The sequence below is a fragment of the Lepisma saccharinum genome, chromosome 7 (genome assembly GCF_977018435.1).
Source record: "Lepisma saccharinum chromosome 7, izLepSacc3.1, whole genome shotgun sequence".
Lineage (NCBI taxonomy): Eukaryota > Metazoa > Arthropoda > Insecta > Zygentoma > Lepismatidae > Lepisma > Lepisma saccharinum.
The window spans coordinates 14,025,212-14,044,856 of NC_139235.1; the positions used below are offsets into that span (position 1 = coordinate 14,025,212).

Sequence of the window (19,645 nt, forward strand, 5' to 3'; positions counted from 1 at the left end):
CCATAAACTGGGCATATTTTTTTTCCAAATTATCTATGTCATTCAAATATAGAGGCAATCTTGGAACAATGGTGATGTATATGATGTGTTTCATCAGGTTTCACATATTCAGAGGATAGAGTAGTATAAAACTTGACAAATTTATTTTTAAGTTCATTTCTCAGGAATTCTATTATTGAAGATTTTTATGTTCTTCAAGAAATTGTTGATATCACAGTGTGCCTCTGATTCAAAAGGGTAATCATTGTGACGACCGGCTTCCTTGATGGCGCAGTGGTAGTCAAGGGGTCCCAGGTTCGATACCCGGTGGAGGCACAACTGGTTCGGATCCCACTTTAAACTGTAGGTCCAGTCACGATTAGCCTTACTGTGCATAAAGTGGACTTTAAACCACAATTCAATTATTGAGACTACCACTAAAAGCTGTTGCACTAGGTGTAGTCAAAAATTTAGTTTGTTTTGGTTTAGGATAATCAGTTAGATCTATATCTGCTTGTCGTTTTCTAGGATTAGTCTGGCTGGTTGATGGTTGAGATTTGCAACTCATCTTCTTATGTCTGTTCATATGAGGTATGCTAATAAGATTTCCACAATAGGGGCAGGGTTGGGTTGGTAATATAGGAGTTTTGGGTTGGCCAGTGCATATTGTGAAATGTTTTGACAAATTTGTCTTAGATACAAATTTACCACAAATGTGGCACTCAGTTTTACAAGTAGGATTAACCATTGTTTTTATTTGGTATTAATATATACATTTTTCTGGATATGTCACAACTCTAGAGGGTGTAAATATTTCAATCTGACATGGAGGTAATATATTTAGCACAAATACTTTTAAAAAATTAAATAGAAACTAATCTTTACTTAAGTGTATCAAGGATAGTAAATTATTTTGGGTATTGTATTTATATCGGTTTTGCTGGAGACGTAAGTCTATGCTTAAGTGTATCAAAAATAGTAAAATATTTTGGGTATTAGTATTTATATATATATATATATATATATATAGAGAGAGAGAGAGAGAGAGAGAGAGAGAGAGAGAGAGAGAGAGAGAAAGAGAAATTGAGAGAAATACCATACATACCAATCTTGGCAATATTTGAGCCTTAGAGCTTCTATAGTAACTAAAACTTTGTATACCAGCTCTTCAAGCAAACTAAACACACTATACATTAACCAAAATTGTATATAATAGATATCAAGACCACTCAAAATAGTGAAATGTTGCAAATATATCAAATTTAGAAACTCTTCTATTTTACTAGACAATACTAGTATAATATTCTAAAGAAAAACTTACTTAAACCAACAATTTAACAAACTCTGTCAATATCCAACCTTAAACACTTCCATGAATAACAAGAAGAAAACATTCCACTGAGGTAACATGTTCATGCATGTTGCAGAAAGGAATTCCACTAATGACACATGTGCAAGAGAAAAAAACTAAAAAGTCAATACACATGTGTACAACCTTGTGCAAGGAATTCCAGACTCGATCAATACTAGTATGTGTAGGTTAACAATAGACAGTTATGTCCCAATGTTGAGTCACAGCAAATGAGAATGGAAGACATTGTGTGTTAAAAGTAGTATCTTTTTTCTTTATATAAAAACTTGTTGCAAATAAGGATGAAAAATATGGTGTATTAAAAGTAGTGTCTATTTTTTTTATTGGTAACCAAATAGTCAGTTTTTTTATATCTAAGAATTTTTTTTTTAGTAATAACAAATATGATAGCTTAGAGGTTTATATCATATTTTAGAAATTATTTTGAGTAGAAATAAATATGATAGCACATATTTACAAAGGTATAGATGATACATAGATGTGAAGAATAAAAGAGTCACAGAACAATTTTAGTTGTTTAATTTACTAGACTAGACTAAACTAGTCTCTTACATAGGATGCCACAAAAGTATTAGTAACCAAAATAATTTTTAAGAAACTACCTTAGGTATAAACAAAGCAGAAAATAACTAGTAATCAAGTAGTCGGTAGTTTTTTCATACCTAAGAAACTACCTTGGCACCATTCTCAAATAAAACTAGCCACCTGTTTGGAGCATAAGTTAAGTACACTCTCAACCAATCAACAGAGTGTCACATGACTCTGAGGGTAGAATTCCCAAGCTAGATATTCAAGAATGTTTATCATCTTAGTACAAGAATTTAATATTCGTAGCATGGTTAGACAATTTGCTACACCTAGAAATTAGCTAAATCCACCAGAAGATATAAAAATATAGCTTAATTTTGACTAAACTAGTCTACTAATATTAATCACCCTAATACGAGAATTGTATTAATCACCCTAGTACAAGGGTTTTAGAATTCGTAGCATGATTAGACAATTTGCTACACCTATAAATTAGCTAAATCCACCAGTAGATGTAAAAATATAGTTTTAATATTGGCCAAAATAGGCTATGGTATCAATTGGCCTTGGATAAGGTCGTCCGCAGAAAGAATCAACTACTACTACTCACAAATGTTTTTCTATCTGCACATCTTCAGTGTGGAAACTTTTCGTGGTACTGTCACACATACAAATGACGAGTCTCTACAGCATTCCCATTCATAAAACTGGATTCCACTTTAAACTGTAGTCCCAGTCCTGATTAGCCTCTCTGAGCATAAAGTGGACTTAAAACAACAATGTCAACTCAACATGTACACCCAAAGGCAAAATAAACAGTAGGCAAATTGTCCATCACCATTATCTTTGCCGTTGACTGTACCACTAGCCAGACCAAGTATCAGACTGTGTTAAACAGTATCTTGTGTCGCAGGAAACTAAGCACCTATAGGAGATGAATACATTCCGGTTGCATGTGTCGGAAACCTGGCATTTCTGGACCTATGTTTATGTAAACTATTTTCATTGTTTACATGTGAGGAACACATTCCTAAAGTTATGCTCCTTATTTTTGGGACACACTGTATATATGCATTTGTACAGTCACAAACACTGCTGGCTTGTAACAATTCCATTTAAAGTCAATGTATTCATTACAAGCCGGTCATTTCCGTGACTGTACATACATATAAACTTGAAATGTGAAGGGCTGGATGGGTTTTGAAGCTACCACAACCCATCCTTTGAAGGGAGTATTCATCAATGTGTATGCCAGAGACTCAGGCTTGAGTCCTAGATGAGCATGCATTTTTTACTTCAATATTGGGTGCGTTCAGAAAGTCTTAACGAAATGTACAAATTCAACGAAGATAACTGGTGAAACTAATTACAGACTTAAAGAATGCTCTAATTGAAAGCGCAGGCAAAGCAGTTTCTCTATACAAAGTTTCCACATGGTGTCCAGTGGAAGACATGACTTTCTGGATATAAACTCCACTACGATCATTATTACTCATTTTAATCACATTTTAATAACAGTTAAGGCACACACATCCTGTGCATGTTGCTTCATATCACTCTGTGTTAAAATTATAATGCATTTTCCCAACTAGTGCAGTTTGAAGCAGTCATGCATGCACCTTGTCTGCAAGCAGCAGACAATTTTCACTGAAAAAACCAGCTTCCCGGTCCATGTATTTCATGCAAGAACAAACTTCACACATCGAATGGCAATCGACTTAAGGAACAACATATCAAATTTCACCAGGTTCACTACAGGACTCATGGAACTTATGGCCATAACTCATTTAATGCATTAAACTTGTGCAACTTTTGGAACATGCCTATTAATATAGATCCACCAAGCTTTGTGAAACCTTGGAAAATATGCACTCTACAGGCTTCCCCATACCTTAAACTGGCAACACTAGCACCACTGCTCCCCTGCCAGGGTTTCAGATGTGTTGGTGGATCTATACCTAGAAAAATTATGTTATCGATTTGTTCTATTATATCTTTTTTATATATTTTTAGAGATTATCATTATCCACGTTTATCACAAATGGTTATTTATTTGCTCAATAAAACTAGAAATATGTGTCAATCCATATAGACATTACTACCTTCAGGACTATTAACATCATCATCTAATCATCACTCATGTCATCCTCATCATCACAATTTACCAATTGATCCAGAAAATGACACTAAATAACAAAAATATAAATAGAAATAGAATCTCGGTAAAGGAAGGTTAAAATGAATACTAAATATTTGGCTTATTAACATTATATTATATATTTTTATCTTATCCTTAATTATAGGCATTTCTTCATTCACCATTTGAAGTAATTGATGCTGCAAGCAGGAGTTGGCATTTTAATCCTAATGAGACAGTTCTGTTGACGGTGAAACCACATTTGGTGTATCCTAGTACAGCGATTGCTGGCCTAACCCAACACCAAAGAAAATGCATTTACGCCCATGAATCTAAAATTCTGCAGAGTAATGTCTACAGTTACTACATGTGTAGAATGCAGTGTAGGAAGGAACTGTCTGAGAAACTGTGTGGATGCTCTCCATTTTTCTATCCTCATGGAGGTATTTTTAGCTTTTTCATACACTTGAAGCACTTTTTTCTGTTTGTTCAATTATGCCAGTGGCATATTATCCCAGGTTAACTTGTTTACCAGATTGTAGCAGTAAAGCAGGTCAAATTTTCAGAATACGCCACTGAATTACTATAAATATACAGGATGGCACATATTGTACTACCAATTTGAGTTGGCAACCTTGCCAGAATGCACGTGTACACTTACATCCGTTGAGAGTTGGGAGTCAGGCAATTAGTGTATGATGGAGCGTTGGCCAGTGCAGGTGCAGATTGTGGCAATGGAAGCCTTTATCCAATCAGGCACCGGGCACTGTGGTGGAACAATGACGATCGCCATGCACCTGTTCCAGACACACACAGCAGCATTCTGAGGTGGTTTAGGCAATGGATAGCCATGGCTAATTTTTCGAACCCTCAGTCGCCATGAAATACACGCTATTACAGAGGACATGCTGAGGTGCATATCATAGAAGCCTTCCCTCATTGCCTCTAACATTGCATCCAAGCAGGAGGACGACGTTTAGAGGATGTTATTTTCAAGGTGGACTGATGTCTGTATTGTCCATACAATGCACTGTATTAGCCAAGGGTCCCGGGTTCGAATCCCACTCGGGCTTGGTTGTTTCTGAATGTCCATTTATCAATTTCATCATTTCATCACTCATCCCCCATCTTCGCAAATTAGCCAAGAGGTACAAAACGCAAAGTAATATAAACTAAATCAATCAATACACTGTATTAAATGCTTGTGTGCATATTTTTATTTCATAACCATTTGAAGTTACTACAAGCACTCACCCTCTTTCCATTGTCATTTGAAGTTGGTAGATACAATATGCGCCACCCTGTATTAAAATTTGTGCATGTTTATAAAAATGTTTTTTGTTGAAGTTTTCTTTTTTATTACATAACCACTGGTTGTGCAGAGGGGTGGGCTGATGGCCTACAGCCCCTCCCAAAATGTTGAGGAAGTAACAATTTTCAAATGAAAGCAATAAAGAACTTGGGAGGGGGGAACCAAGGTGGTAAATGCAAACTCACCTTAGAATGACCCCTTACTACAATTTTTGCCTTTGAACAATTTTTAAAATGAAGATTTAAAGTTGTAATTATGAAATATTTTGTACTGCATCCTGCCTCTAGAATGCAGGTATGTTATCCACTTTGACAATTCCAGACTGTGAAAAAAAATAATCTGTGTACATTAGTGTCTGTAACTGAGGGGTGGATAAAACTTTTGCATTCACTTCTTGTTTACAAGGAGTGGCTATTAGTTTTTTTTTTTTAAAGTTGAAAGTTGACAAGAATTAATGGAAGTTACTGCTGTGTAACATAATATTGCAAAATCATGTGGCAATTTAAGCTAAGAGATTACTGTTATTTTGATGTCATTATGAAGATATTAACTAAACACACACACTTTCAATAAATGTGTTGTTTAACATTAACACTTAAAGTATTTAAAAAATAAGGGTGTTATTTTTTGTCATTTCGTCATTGGCATGTTTTTTATTGGAGAAAAGTGGAAAGTAGAAGAAACAGGGTAGGTTGCCAAAAATCCACCTTGCCTGGGTGAAAATTTTATTTTTAGCTGCCCCTAACTGACATACAAAATTAATGATGCAGTATGTTTTTGTAGATGACAAAATAATTTAAAGTATAATAGCCATCAATGTTCTTCAAAGATCACATAACCATTGTTGGATATCATGAAATAGTATGGTAAATCTTACTGTGTTGCAGCAAGAATAGAAACCACTTTAATATTAACATTTATTGTGATATTTTGTAATAATTAATTGTCAGTGTAAATAATTTTAGTGAATGTTTGTGTTTACAATGTTTTAGGAAAGGAGAAGGAATGTAATGTCAGTGGAATGGTTTGCTTATCAAAGCATGCAGGTGAGCATACAAAAATATTTCGATGTAAATAGCCTTCTCATAGACTTTTGTTTTGTTCTCATGAAGCATGGCTGAACAAATGTGGAATATTTTGATAGTGGACATGCATTGATTGCAGTGGTCAGTGGCAGTGGTCAGTGGCTCAAGTGACAAATCCAGTCTGTCACATTGGCAGATTTGGAAGGGGTTACCCTTCAAATGTGATAATATTGTTACATCCCAATGAACAAAAAAGTTTGAGCAACATAAAATAAAATACTGAAATAAAATCATTTCCAGACACATAGAAAAACTTTAGCTTAAATAGGCTAATCTGTACTAAATTAATTTGAAATTGACATGTGCTGCCACTGGAAATTGAACCCAAGAAATCTTGATTACAGATTGATAATATTAATATGTGAATAATGTTAAGACACACCAGTGCAAATAGTGGGGTTTTGAAACCCCCTGCTGAACTGATTAATTGGACCCTATGCATTATGTGAGTCAAATAAAAACTTAAAAAGTCCAACAAAAATTACAGGACAAACTGCGTACAGCTCAAATTTACATGAGATATCAACTGTTATTTATAAGACAATCTCGTGACTGCAACACTAATCAAGTGAGCTTCAAAATGCCATTTTTGTCATTTTAAAGATGGCACCTCCTCTACACTCTTGCACCAGTGAAGATGACTGGTTTCTTGCCCTCCATAAGCCTAAAACTTACAGAAATTTCTCTGCATCCTTACCACACCAGCAAGTTTACTAATGGAGGCGAAAGTTTGACAATGGCCTCAGTTCCAGGGGGCACAAAGGGTGCTTGCGCACCCCTTAATTTTCTTTAGCACCCCTATCCAAAACCTATATTCTACCAAAAACCTATATTCTACCTCTTGCAGTGTCATATTATGTCATGTCGTTGTCATATTGAGAGCCAAATGTTAGGTACTGAAGTGAGACTGTTATTATTTACAACAGGCAAGCATTCATCCTACTCTCAAAGAGATTCGCCATTTATTTGCCTGTAATGTCAGCAATCTATAAAGATCAGTGCCCCTTGTCTTTATTTCTTCAGAATTGTTGTTAAGAATTCTTTCCTTCTTGAGTTTCATGTAGTCTGTTTGTGTTTTTTGATAAATGTATAGCTAGCTATAGCTCTGTGTTAGTTGTTGCATGCTTTCTTATGCACTGTTGAAACACAGTTTTAACACGGTTTTGTTGTCTGCCTACTTGTTCTTCCTTTTTTCTTCAAGTCACATTGGAACAATTGCTTGCTTTCAAGTTATTATCAGGTCGTTCACGGGAAATTATTTATCGCAAGTTTTTGTAGTGATGGTAGTTTCCTTGTTAATTCGTTCTATTTGTTCTAGTAAATGTACCATTTCAGACGTTTTCAAAGACTTACGAAGAGGCCAAAAATTCGCGAAGAATTGTTATAGTTTGTTTATTGAGGACAGAGCGGCCCAAGGGATTTTAACTAAGAAGTTGCTGTGCACTTAGCGTTTTGTCCTGACTTCACAGCATCTGGGCAGGTGGAATGTAGGCTATGCATTATGTAAAATGAACGCATATGAAAAGAGGGGTAACAAGACAACAGAACATTTTCAGAAAAGTGACGTAGCTCAAAAAAAGTGAATTGATAATTACATGATTTCATATGTATTGTGTTGTTTTCTCTTTCAAATTGCAGAACTTAGGGTGCATATTATCGACATCTTTCTTTTACTCATTGCACACAAACTCAACACTCAGCAGTTATTGTCACATATTTAACATACATGATATTTGATTAATAACTCAATTTTTCACCTCAATTGGTTGTGCCTTGTAATCAAGGGATCCTGGATTCGATACCCGGTGGAGGCACATGTAGTTCGGATCCCACTTTAAACTGTAGGTCCAGTCCCGATTAGCCTATATGTGCATAAAGACAGCTTAAAACAATGGATGTCAATCTAAAATTGTACATTTCAGTCACTGTCATTTATGTTAATTATAAGAGTGTTACAGGAACATGGTAACTTCAAATTGAAGGATTATTTTAGAGAGAGTGAGCAACACTATTAGGGGGCAAATATACCTCGGCCCCTCTCCTTGGAAAAATGCCTTGCCATGCTTGCCTCTCCATGGAAAAAAATCTATCAGTCGTCCATATATGTCATTGGCCTCCCTTGAACAAGCTGTTCTTTTCAAATTACCAAACGTCGTTGTTGTGCTAAAATCAGGCAAAAATGAAGCAAGTCGCTAGAATTTTTCAGTTTTATTAACATATTATCATAGATGCGTACTAGAAGTTGGTTGATATTTGATTTAAGGACTAAAACATGCATGTATATTTCATGTTTTCTTTATTTTCAACATCGCACCCCCTAAATTTCATTCCACACTCCTCAGCACCCCTAGATGATTAATCCTGGTGCCGCCGCTGCTCACTTCACAGGCAAATGGGCGGAAAGGCCTTCGCAGTGGCTCATAAGTGACTGCACGTGGACCCCAAAGACTTATTCTTCCTGAGGTATACAGGCACTAACTCAAAGTTGAAAATATATGTAGATCAGCAATATGTCCAACATAATCGAAGTAATATTGATATAATATGGTTACATTGTATCTGTCACATAAGGTAGAAGAGCCTATTTGCACCACTATAGATTATACTGATTATGTAGATCATTTGACATAATGTTGTGTTCATTGTTATAATTGTATTTCTTTATCAAAAAAATTTGTTTGACACTCAACAAACCACTATTAATGAATGATTTCTTCAATTATAGTATTATTAATGTCATATTTTAAAGAGCTAAATGAGAGAATTTGTACAAAAATTACCTTTTCAGTAGACTACACCATGGTATTGTAGGGGTAAAGTTCAGTCTGAAAGCACGCACCTTAATATTTAGCTCTTTCAGGGGATGGACAAAAACATGGAAACGCCTGCGAAGATAAGCCGGAATGCTATAGCCAGTAAGGTACAAGACCGCCTTTAGCTTCCAAAACAGCCTCCGGGAATGGACAAACGTCCTGAATGGTGGATAATGGGATCTTGCACCATTATTCATGCAAAACATGGTCGCAATCCCCCTCAGTGTCCTGTCTCTGTCACTCGGTGTACATTTTTGTCCATGCAGGTGTTTATCTGATGATGTTTTTACGGACACACTATTATGTCATCATGATCTTGGATAGAGTCCCTCTCGGTACACCAAATAACATGGCTACTTTGGTACAGAGGCGTCTGCAAGGCAGGCACCAACAATTTGCCCTCTGAAGCACTGTCAGCTTGGACATGATTCAGTATCAACTGCACTGCACACTATCTACAGTGCAACTGTCCTATCTCATGGCGCAAAACAAAATAATGTCGCACCACGTCCAATTTCAAGTGGAAAAATTGCCTTCCGAAATATCACCCGTTCCGATGTAGTGGTGTTTCCATATTTTTGTCCATCCCCTGTATATTTTATACAGTTCAAGACTAAAAGCAGATATGAAATTTTTACTATGTATTACTTTTTTTGTTTAGATACAATAGTTAAACTTCTGAGTAAGGACCATAAACCACTTTGCCAATGCTTTCAACAATGCAATAATATTGCCTACAGTGAAGAGGATGTAATGGAGTAAGTATAATACATTATTTCATACAGGGTGCGGCAGCGTTCATAGCGTAATTTGAAGTTATGTATGAAATAAGTATTTTTATTCAATGACCTTAGTACCTTGTTGTTCAGAAAGAAATGCCATTTATCAGTTAATGTTTTAATATGACCCTTGGCAAATGAGTATCACAGCACGCTACACATTGTTTCATGCAGCATCAGACACTGTCTATTACTCATCTTAGCATGTTTGTTATGACATCTTTGATGTGATCATTCATTTCGAAGATCATGGCAGGACATGTTTGGAATAATCTTACTTATGGAAATCCCATGAGAAGAAGTCTAAAGAGAACAAATCTGTGGACCGAGCTGGCTGTGGGATATCAGCATAATAGGAAATCACCTTCCATGGAAAGGTCTGTCAAAAAAAATCCATGCACACTCTTGCACCCACACTGCACAGGGGAACAACTGAAGCGTCTTCTGTAAATGGTAATTTATGAAGTATAATGACACTGTTGTGAGCTCCACACTGTTGCCAGCATCATCGCAATTTCTTACTCAAATTACGCTATTACATAATTTCTTTTATGCAATAATGACTTAAAAGAAAATAGTAATAGTAGTGTATAATTCATAACATTCCATATTAAATTACAATTGTTTGTGAATAAGGCGTCAGGATAAAATTTTTACTTTGTTATTTTGTGAATCTACAAGAATAGTGTTATTTTGTGAATCTACAAGGATAGTGTTATACAATATTTCCAAATGGCACCTTGTAATCAAGGGCCTCCAGGTTCGATATCCAGTGGAGGCACATTCCATTTTAAACTGTAGGTCCAGTCCCAATTAGCCTATCTGTGCATAAAGTGGTCTTAAATTAAAACTCAGTATTTCCAAATGTTCAGTTAATCTACATTTATCACTAGTGGTGATTGTCCCCGCACTATGCCCTGTCTAAGTTTTATCTACCAAGGAAAAGTAAATTGTCCATGCCCCCCAGTTTTAGAACCAAATCGCAGCTACTGTTTAACACCATCATTTGCCAGTTTCATTAAAAAATTGCCACTTAAAGACAAGGTTACTTATTATACTGTGTTTCGTGTGTAAAGAGATCCAAAGTCAAACTTTTAACCCACCAATCATAATCATAACCCTTTCCTCTGAAGATAGTGGTTTGGTTGTAGTGTTGCCAATAGCGTAGTAATAGTACTCATTAAATCAACCTTAATATTCTGTCTAAATTGTACACTTTTATATTTTGCACTGAAATATGCACACGGTCATGAATTCTCATGGCTGGGTACAGGGTGTCTAAAAAGTCATACAACCAAGGTTTTGAATGTACGTAACTTTTGTGCAAGAAGCAATAGACGTGTGAAACTTACACTGGGTATTAATTTTGACTATGCGGATATTTTTGAAACATTAAACAAAAAAAAATCATGCTATACACAAGCGTTCAGTATGTGGAAAAAGTTAAAAGGTGCAAATAAAGTTATTGTATGAGGTAAAAACATACATGAACCAAAGACACCTGTGGAGTCACTTGGCAATATTTTTTTATGTGTATCGATGGTCTCTGTGGGTATTTATTGAACTAATAAAATAATGATTATTTTTATGCAATGTTTTTACTTAATACAAAAACTTTTTTTAACTTAGTAATTTTTCCACATACTGAACGTTCATGTATAGCATGATTCTCTTGTTTAATGTTTAACAAATATCTACAATGACAAAAGTTAATACCAAGCATAAGATTCATGTCTTTCTCTCTTTTGGTACAAAAGTTACGTACATTTAAAATCTCGGTTGCATTACTTTTTGGACACCCTGTAGAAAAATAATTAACAAGCAACACTAAGTGCAGGTGTGCTGAGAAAAAAGAGGAGAAAATAAGAAGGGTTTCAAGTTACTGATTCTCAGCGGGTGGTAAACAATAGAGACGATATTTGCCCACCTACAGAAAAGTAACAAACTTTAGCATGGGCTGTAATCTATGTTAGTGTGATTCCATTTTCATTTAAATTGAACAGAACAGCGCTACAAAATATATCACTACCAGAATTTGATGTGATTTACCACAGCAATGCTGGGAGGCAAGCAAAACAAAAACAGAAGTTCCACTATTTCGATTTTCCAGCAATTTCTATATTTTTCATAAATTTCCCTTTTTACCTAAAATTGAACCTAGATTCCTCTTTACCAAGGAAAATTTCCCTTCATGTAGCAACACTGTCTCTGTCAATCGTGGCACAGCAAGCAGGAAGGAACAAGTTTGGAAGCTCATTTTAATGTTTACAATGAGCAATTAATTTCTTAAATGTTTGCATAACCACAGCTGCTAATTATGAGAGGTAAAATATAGATTTTATTTGTGTGGCCCATAAGGTTCTTTCTAAAACTGACGTTTCGGATCCGTCACCGGATCCTTCTTCAGAGTGCTCCAATAAAATCACATCAAAAAGGCAAGCAAGTTAAAAACAGAAAGAAAAAGGATAAAAGTCACTTGATTAAAAACAAACTACTTCATAGTCGTCAGTTGTCTTACATTAACAACTCACGTTCACCGCCTGCAGCACAGTACACATTTTTGAGGAAAGAGCTTTATCACTGAATATTATAATTAATTTACAGTATTTCAAATATAAAGTAATGTGCATGTCTACTTTCAACAAATAAGTTACCTAATCTAACTAGGAAAGAATACATTTTAATCTTCTTCCAAACCAAGACATTCATCTCCAAAGCTAAATGGAGAAGCACTTGAAAGCTCTTTTAAACAGAACCTGAGTCCTTATACATTAGTATGAACTCTACGTGATTGGAATGCTTCCACACACCGACAGGAAGCAAGAAAGAAATTGTCCAAGTCAAAAGAGAGAAAGTTTCCAGAAATGAAGGTAATAAAAAATTGACTATCAGCGTATAAGATGCACCCTGTTTTTCAGACCTATTTTTAAAGGAAAAAGTGTGTTTTATATGCCGGCAAATATGGTAGTTTGCACAGGGTCTCATTTTTTTTAATGGCAACCCTGTATGTAGCAAAATGGAGGAATTATGATAAAATATTTATTCTATATTAGAATGTATTATATAAAATTCTGTGATTGGTGATTATAACAAGAAAAAATTATTAAATAGGTAAATGTTCTTGTAATATGACTTATTTATCTTCAATTTATTCATTTCCATTACACAATTAAGATATAAAACATGCTTTTTCTACTAAGTGAAAAACAATGGTAATTCTTTTAAAATTAAACTTATATTTCAGTCATGGATTTCGTGGTCGGACATCATTTACGTGGAAAATTGTTTCATATCCAAAGGTCAGACTAAGTAGAGACATTCTGTATCATTTTGAGGATCTTTTAGGTAATACAAATTTTCATTTCTCACAGTAGATTAACTGTTCGATTAATGTGCATTCTTGTGGAATACTCAGTGCCAAGAGTTAAAACCTGTTTTAAAAATTTTGTCTATTTATTATTAATGAAAGTAGTATATTTTTACATTATTCAAATAGAATTTAAAATGGTAGTTTATTATCTGTCGGGAAGAGTTTCATTTCGCCAAAATAATAACTTCATGATATAATTTTGGACTGATAAATTAGTTAATATTGAGAGCTGGATGGTAATGTTATTTTATATGCTGCTGTAACAGGAAGGTTATCACTAAAAACATTAAGAAATTGTGTGAATTTGCATTTGTTACTGTGATAGACAATATCTAGAGCCGAGCTGATACCGATATCAATATATCGGTATCAGAAAGGATCAGTTGCATGTTATTGGCTGATACTTTTCTGGCATTGTGGTATTTTGTGGGGTCAGCAAAAAAAAATGCCACGTAGCACTTTTGCAGAGCCTAATTATCCAGGAAATTACTCCAAGTTCCAAGTCTCCATTAATTTTGCACCAATATTGTGTTGGAAAACTGTATTTTTTGATTACTCGAGCTTGGAAGTTGATGACCTAAAAATGTCAAATGATGACCTATAGAACTTAAAATTATTAAAAAGTAACCCAAAAATAATTTTTGCTTTGAAAATGAAAGCTTGTTTTTTTTCATAAATTATAAAAGAGTAGTTGAATAATTCAGTAAAGCCCATTGTTTGGTGGTTTTAACTACTGAAGCAAAGGAAAATAATCAATTAAGTGCTAATCCTTTATTTTTACTTCAAGGTTACATAAAATATACCTCAAAGTTTTTCTGTATAAATCATTCATCTCTATTCAGAGTGGGCTTTCTACGATTCTGTAGTTAGCGAGTATCTAAAAATATAGTTGTGTTTCACGTACATTACGGTATATATTTCTTTAATACTGTGACTAATTTTACTTTAAAACCACAGATTAAAGTGATACAGTGTCCAGCAAGGGAACCTCAAATTAAGCTTCACACAAAGGATTTTAATGCATTGCCAAATACAGAGTGTCCACAAAGTCCTGTCCCTTGAATTTTGAATAGCTGTAAGTTGGTATCGAAATGTAGGAGATGAATACGACTTTAAGACAAGAGAGCATGGTCATTTGGCATGTTTTTGCGTACCTGAAGAAATACAGATGGGGGAGGGGTATTGTGCAGGGTGGAGGGAAAAAATGAACAAAAGCATATTTTTGCCCGAAAAAACTTCTCTCAATTCCTGGTTTACGACAACTTTCTCTGAACTTTTAGTCTCTACGTACACAGAAATATCGAAGGAGGCTAATTTGTTTTGGTTGCAATGTGTAGGGTGACAGAGAAATGAATGAAATTTTATGATGTCAGCAGGAAAACCTACTTTTTGCACATTTTCACGGCAGTTTGCAATGCTGCGAGCATCAAATTGCATGGCACGATGCATGCTGGGTAACTACACAACATGGAAAGAAAAAGTACTGACATTGACGAATACATATTTCTTTTGAAAATTTGTAACAAACAGTAAACTAGTTACATGGGTAGCAACAATGGTCAGAACAGACTCGTCTAAAGCAAATGCTGGAAATGCCCACCCCTCTGTTCCAAGGCACATTGCAGACGACGCCTTAAGTTGCGGAAGACTTTTTTCACAACTTGTGGGCTGATGTTGGTAATAGCATGCACAATGTTTGCCTGTAGATGTTCTAATGTTCGTGGATTGTAATGATAAACAACGTCTTTTAAATAACATCACAAGAAGTAATTTAGTGGGAAACGAGGGGACCACAAGCCCTTTCCAATCAATTTGTCATGAAAAAATTCTCTCAACAAAGGCATTGTTTCGCGTGATAAATGACATGGTTGTTGGAACCATGCGTGTCTCTCATCCTCCTCTAACATCGACACAAATTCCTGCATAATGTTCATATACACAGCACTGTTCACAGTCTCCTTGAAGAAAAATGGTCCAACAATGCGCCGCCGTGATATCGCACACCAAACACCTATTTTCATGGAATGAAGTGGCTCCTCATGTAAAACATGAAGGTTTTTGGTAGCCCATATCCTACAGTTCTTACTGTGAGCATAACCCGATAGGTGAAACCATGCTTCATCGGAAAAATAAATTTTGTCAAGTTCCCTTTGAGACCTGAATGTCTGAAAAAAAAAAACATCTAGCAAATTGTATTCTTTTGTCCATGTCTGGAAATTTAAGTTCATGTACGACATGAACACGGTAAGCACGAAACTTTAACTTACGCAGTGCTTTATGTATGGGTGATTTGGGGATATGCGATTCTTTTGATAAACGCCAGAGTGATTTCTTAGGCGAACGAGTATACCAATGTTCCAAATCACTAGGGGTGTGCAGGACAGAATTTTTTGAGTCAGGATGGAAATTTTTTTAAATCCCGACATTTGGGATGGGAAAAATTTGAAATTTCCTGAGGAAGTCGGAGCTCTGGAAATCTCGAATTCTACAGGTAATTTTCACTTTAAGTGATAGTTTTTGTAAGAGAAATGCAAAAACAAACAATAAGTTCCAGACATTTACAATGCAGAAAATGTCTAGAATTAACGACTTTTTAAAATGACCATTAGTTATTTCCCGACTTTTCGGGATCCCGCACACCCCTACAAATCACAGTTCCAAATCTTCTAAAAAATCAGCTGCAAAGGCACTAAGTCTTCCACTTCGTGGCTTGTCACACATGCTACGAGATTCATGAAATTTGTTTTTAAGCCGCAAAATTGTTTTCCTATGTTGTACAGGTACACTCTTGCCAGGATACCAAAATGAAAACTGTTCCTGCACCTGTTCATGACTGTTTGTTCTCAAGAAACATTTGAGGATAAAAACACATTTTTGCAAGGTGTAACTCATTTCAAAAGATATGCAATTCTTTTGATAAAGGAATAATAACTTGTAAATCAGATTAATAACAGCACTCACAGCAGCTAAAACAACGTCACTCACATACGACACAACCAACGAGCCAACAATGCAACAGACCAGCCCTGACAGGTTTGATCCAGTTAAAAAGCACGGCAGCGCTGCCTGGATTGTTCACCAGAGAAGTCAGTGTTGCTAACCAACAAGCAGTAAAAGTAACAGTCCATACCAGATGTTACAATTTACGATCACTCGATATCAGTACTTTTTCTTCCAGGTATGCATCGTGCCATGCAATTTGATGCTCGCAGCATTGCAAACTGCCGTGAAAATGTGCAAAAAGTAGGTTTTCCTGCTGATGTCATAAAATTTCATTTCTCTGTCACCCTACACATTGCAACTACAAAAATTAGCCTCTTTCAATATTTCTGTGTACGTAGAGACTAAAAGTTCAGATAAAGTTGTTGTAAACCACCAATTGAGAGAAGTTTTGTGGCAAAAATATGATTTTGTTCATATTTTTTTTTCCTCCATCCTGCACGATATCCCTCCCCCTCCTGCATTTCTTCAGGTAGGTGGTGTATTTCTTTAAACCGCAAAAACATGCCAAATGACCATGCTCTCTTGTGTTAAAGTCGTATTCATCTCCTACATTTCGTTACCAACTTATAGCTATTCTAAGTTCAAGAGACAGGACTTTGTGGACACTCTGTATTTCAGTTAAACCCTTACCTGTGAAATTTTCTGACAAAATGGCTTCCCGTTCTGTGTATTTTTTTCTGAGTTTGCGTAGTAATATTTTTAAGTAGCTACTGCTTCAGCACAATGGATCCAAATATCATGGTTTATACGTCTTTCTCTTCAGAATAGAACAAACAGGCTTTCAAATGGTACCACGCACATGTGTACATCATGTATGAGGAAAGGGAAATCGGGGATAATTTGGGAAATATCCCTCTGCAAAATCCCTTTTGTTAACTTTGGGGCCCTCTGGGCCGGCCCTGGATATAGGTACCCAATTATAATCTACCTTGAAAATACTATGGTCTATACGTAATGCGTCCACCAAGTTTCATTGCAATATCTTCAATAGGTATGAAGGGAAAAAATATTTTGGAATCCTGTTTGACAATACTATTAGAAACTCACAAACTCAAAAACCAAAAATAAATCACCAACAGTTCAAATAACGCAACACCAAAAAAATGTACATAAAGCAACTGACTAAACGTGGCACTTTGCCAGCATAACACAAAATTAGTTTACTTTCCTCTGAACTACTACTACTTCTTCGTCGGCACTGAAAATCATGACTAAATTAAAGGTCGTTGCTTCTTCAATAGCAAAACATATGTTTCACCAACAAAAAACATATTATTCCGTTCAACACAAGTTACTTTAGTCAGAGATGTTCGTGGGCGTAATATTTCGCCCAACACAGAATTAGCTATAGTGACCAAGGGTGTAATATTACGCCGAACACAGGGAAGGGTTTAAGAATATTATTGTGTTTTTCTAAAGACCTTATTTTCGATTGATGTCAAACTCGCTAGAAGGACCATGTCAGGAAATTAAAAAATTTAAGTTTTGCCACTAAATGCATTTATAATTAAAAAAAACAACAGGGGTGGAGAAAAATGAACCTCTAAAATGAAGAAAAAATACTGAAACATGAACTAAAAGGCCAAAAAATGTAAAATAATTACAATGTTTTCTGGTTCTATTTGAAGGGAAATGAACTGATATCAGGTTTAGCATTGTTTTTAAGGTCCAGAGGAAAAAAAAATATTTTTCATCAACTTTTGAGTAATTTCATTTCAGGTATTTTAATATTCTTATGCAATTCTTAAATGTTTTGAAGCAAAACTCTTCAAATTGATGTTTGTAATTTGAAATTGGTACTTACACACTAATATTAATCAATGTTTTGAGCAGCTTTTAATTATTACAATTATCAAGTATCTGTATCAGTGAGAGTATAGGCATCAGTGCAGGTATCAGTTCAGCTACAGCACCTAGAATAACGTAGTGTGGAAAACGGCATGGTTCTGCACTCTCTGGCTGGTTCCACTCGAAAATGATCCGCTAGAGGTGCTGGTGTTGACCTCGGTGCTTGGTGTTCGACTGCTTATAATGAAAGTAAATGGAGTTTTCGCTGCAACGTCTGATTCTTTTACATGAAGCATTTCTATGAATGTGATAATTGCTATGATATATGGTACAGTGGTCGCGAAGATATTAACGAACATTCTAGACAGTCGACCACGTCCTGTTATCGTCATACTTTCGTTAACAATACGGGAGAAAAAATTCGCGTGGAATGTTCTTGGCAAACTAAATTTTTGTGTATGAATTAGTTTCATTATTATTATCATCATCATCATTTCTTTTAAAGATATACACACTGAAGCAATTGTATTTTTGATATTTACTGTCTCTTTTCTTCCGCTTTAAACTAATTGCGGCGATGATGATAATGATGATTGCATGAAACGACAAGGGGAACCCCACAAAACTTTCTTAGTGCCATCGGCATGAGTGTAAGGAAATTTTCAAACCAATGGGACAAGCGACTCGGGATGTTCACACTGTCACACTAGTGACACACACTTCCAGACTGTAAAATAGAATTCATTGCACATGAGGGTCCAAACAGCAAACAACACGTTCATATGGCGTATTTGCGTGCTAGTTGTTACTTCAGTTGGAAAGCTCCTTAAGGGAAGGGTGCTGAGACCGAAGCAACGTGTTACAGGGGGAGTTCCCAACTAAGTGACAAGCGACATGGTGCCTTCAGTCTATTAGCAAGCGTTGCTTGCGAACAACAGATAGGCGACACGATAAACCGCACATTACGACAACAGATCTAGGCGACATGATAAGCCACACGTGTCGCTTTGTCGCTTGTGCGTCGCTCAAACTGGACCATTTCCTCAATAGCTTGCAACATGTTGCCGTGGTTTGTTGTTCGCGCATACGCGATGCAATGAGTGTCTTGCTTTAGTGAGATTGCGCACCAAAGCGACAAGCAGCACGCAACACTTATCGCTTGAGGATTTCACCAACCGAACACTGGCCTGTACTTCCCGTCATGCCGCTACGATGTGAAATGTTGCTCTTGATTGGCTCGTTTCCAAGCAACATGTGTCACTTCGGTATGAAAGTTGTCTTGGACCGAATGACCCGTTTCGCTTTGGTGTGAAATCCTCGTATCGTTTGTCGTGTGTCGCTTTGGTGTAAAGTCTCCTTGAGGAAACGGTGTAGTCAGAGCTTGTGTCCCTACGGTTCGAAAGGCTGCATTGATTTCCGACTGCTCGCTTTCAAGCGACATTTGTGGTTTGTCGCCTCGGTATGAAATCTCTCTCAGGA

The 19,645-nt window shown here is 35.9% G+C and overlaps 1 protein-coding gene across 1 annotated transcript in view; it reads left to right on the plus strand.

The window, feature by feature from the left end:
- LOC145990140 (sodium channel protein Nach-like) overlaps nucleotides 1-19,645 on the plus strand; it is a 123,879-nt gene that overhangs the window by 90,746 nt on the left and 13,488 nt on the right. The window contains exons 7-10 of the mRNA XM_083125803.1: nucleotides 4,183-4,459; nucleotides 6,321-6,374; nucleotides 9,888-9,984; nucleotides 13,250-13,350. Coding sequence (XP_082981929.1) covers nucleotides 4,183-4,459; nucleotides 6,321-6,374; nucleotides 9,888-9,984; nucleotides 13,250-13,350 — 529 coding nt within the window. The remainder of the gene's footprint in view (nucleotides 1-4,182; nucleotides 4,460-6,320; nucleotides 6,375-9,887; nucleotides 9,985-13,249; nucleotides 13,351-19,645) is intronic.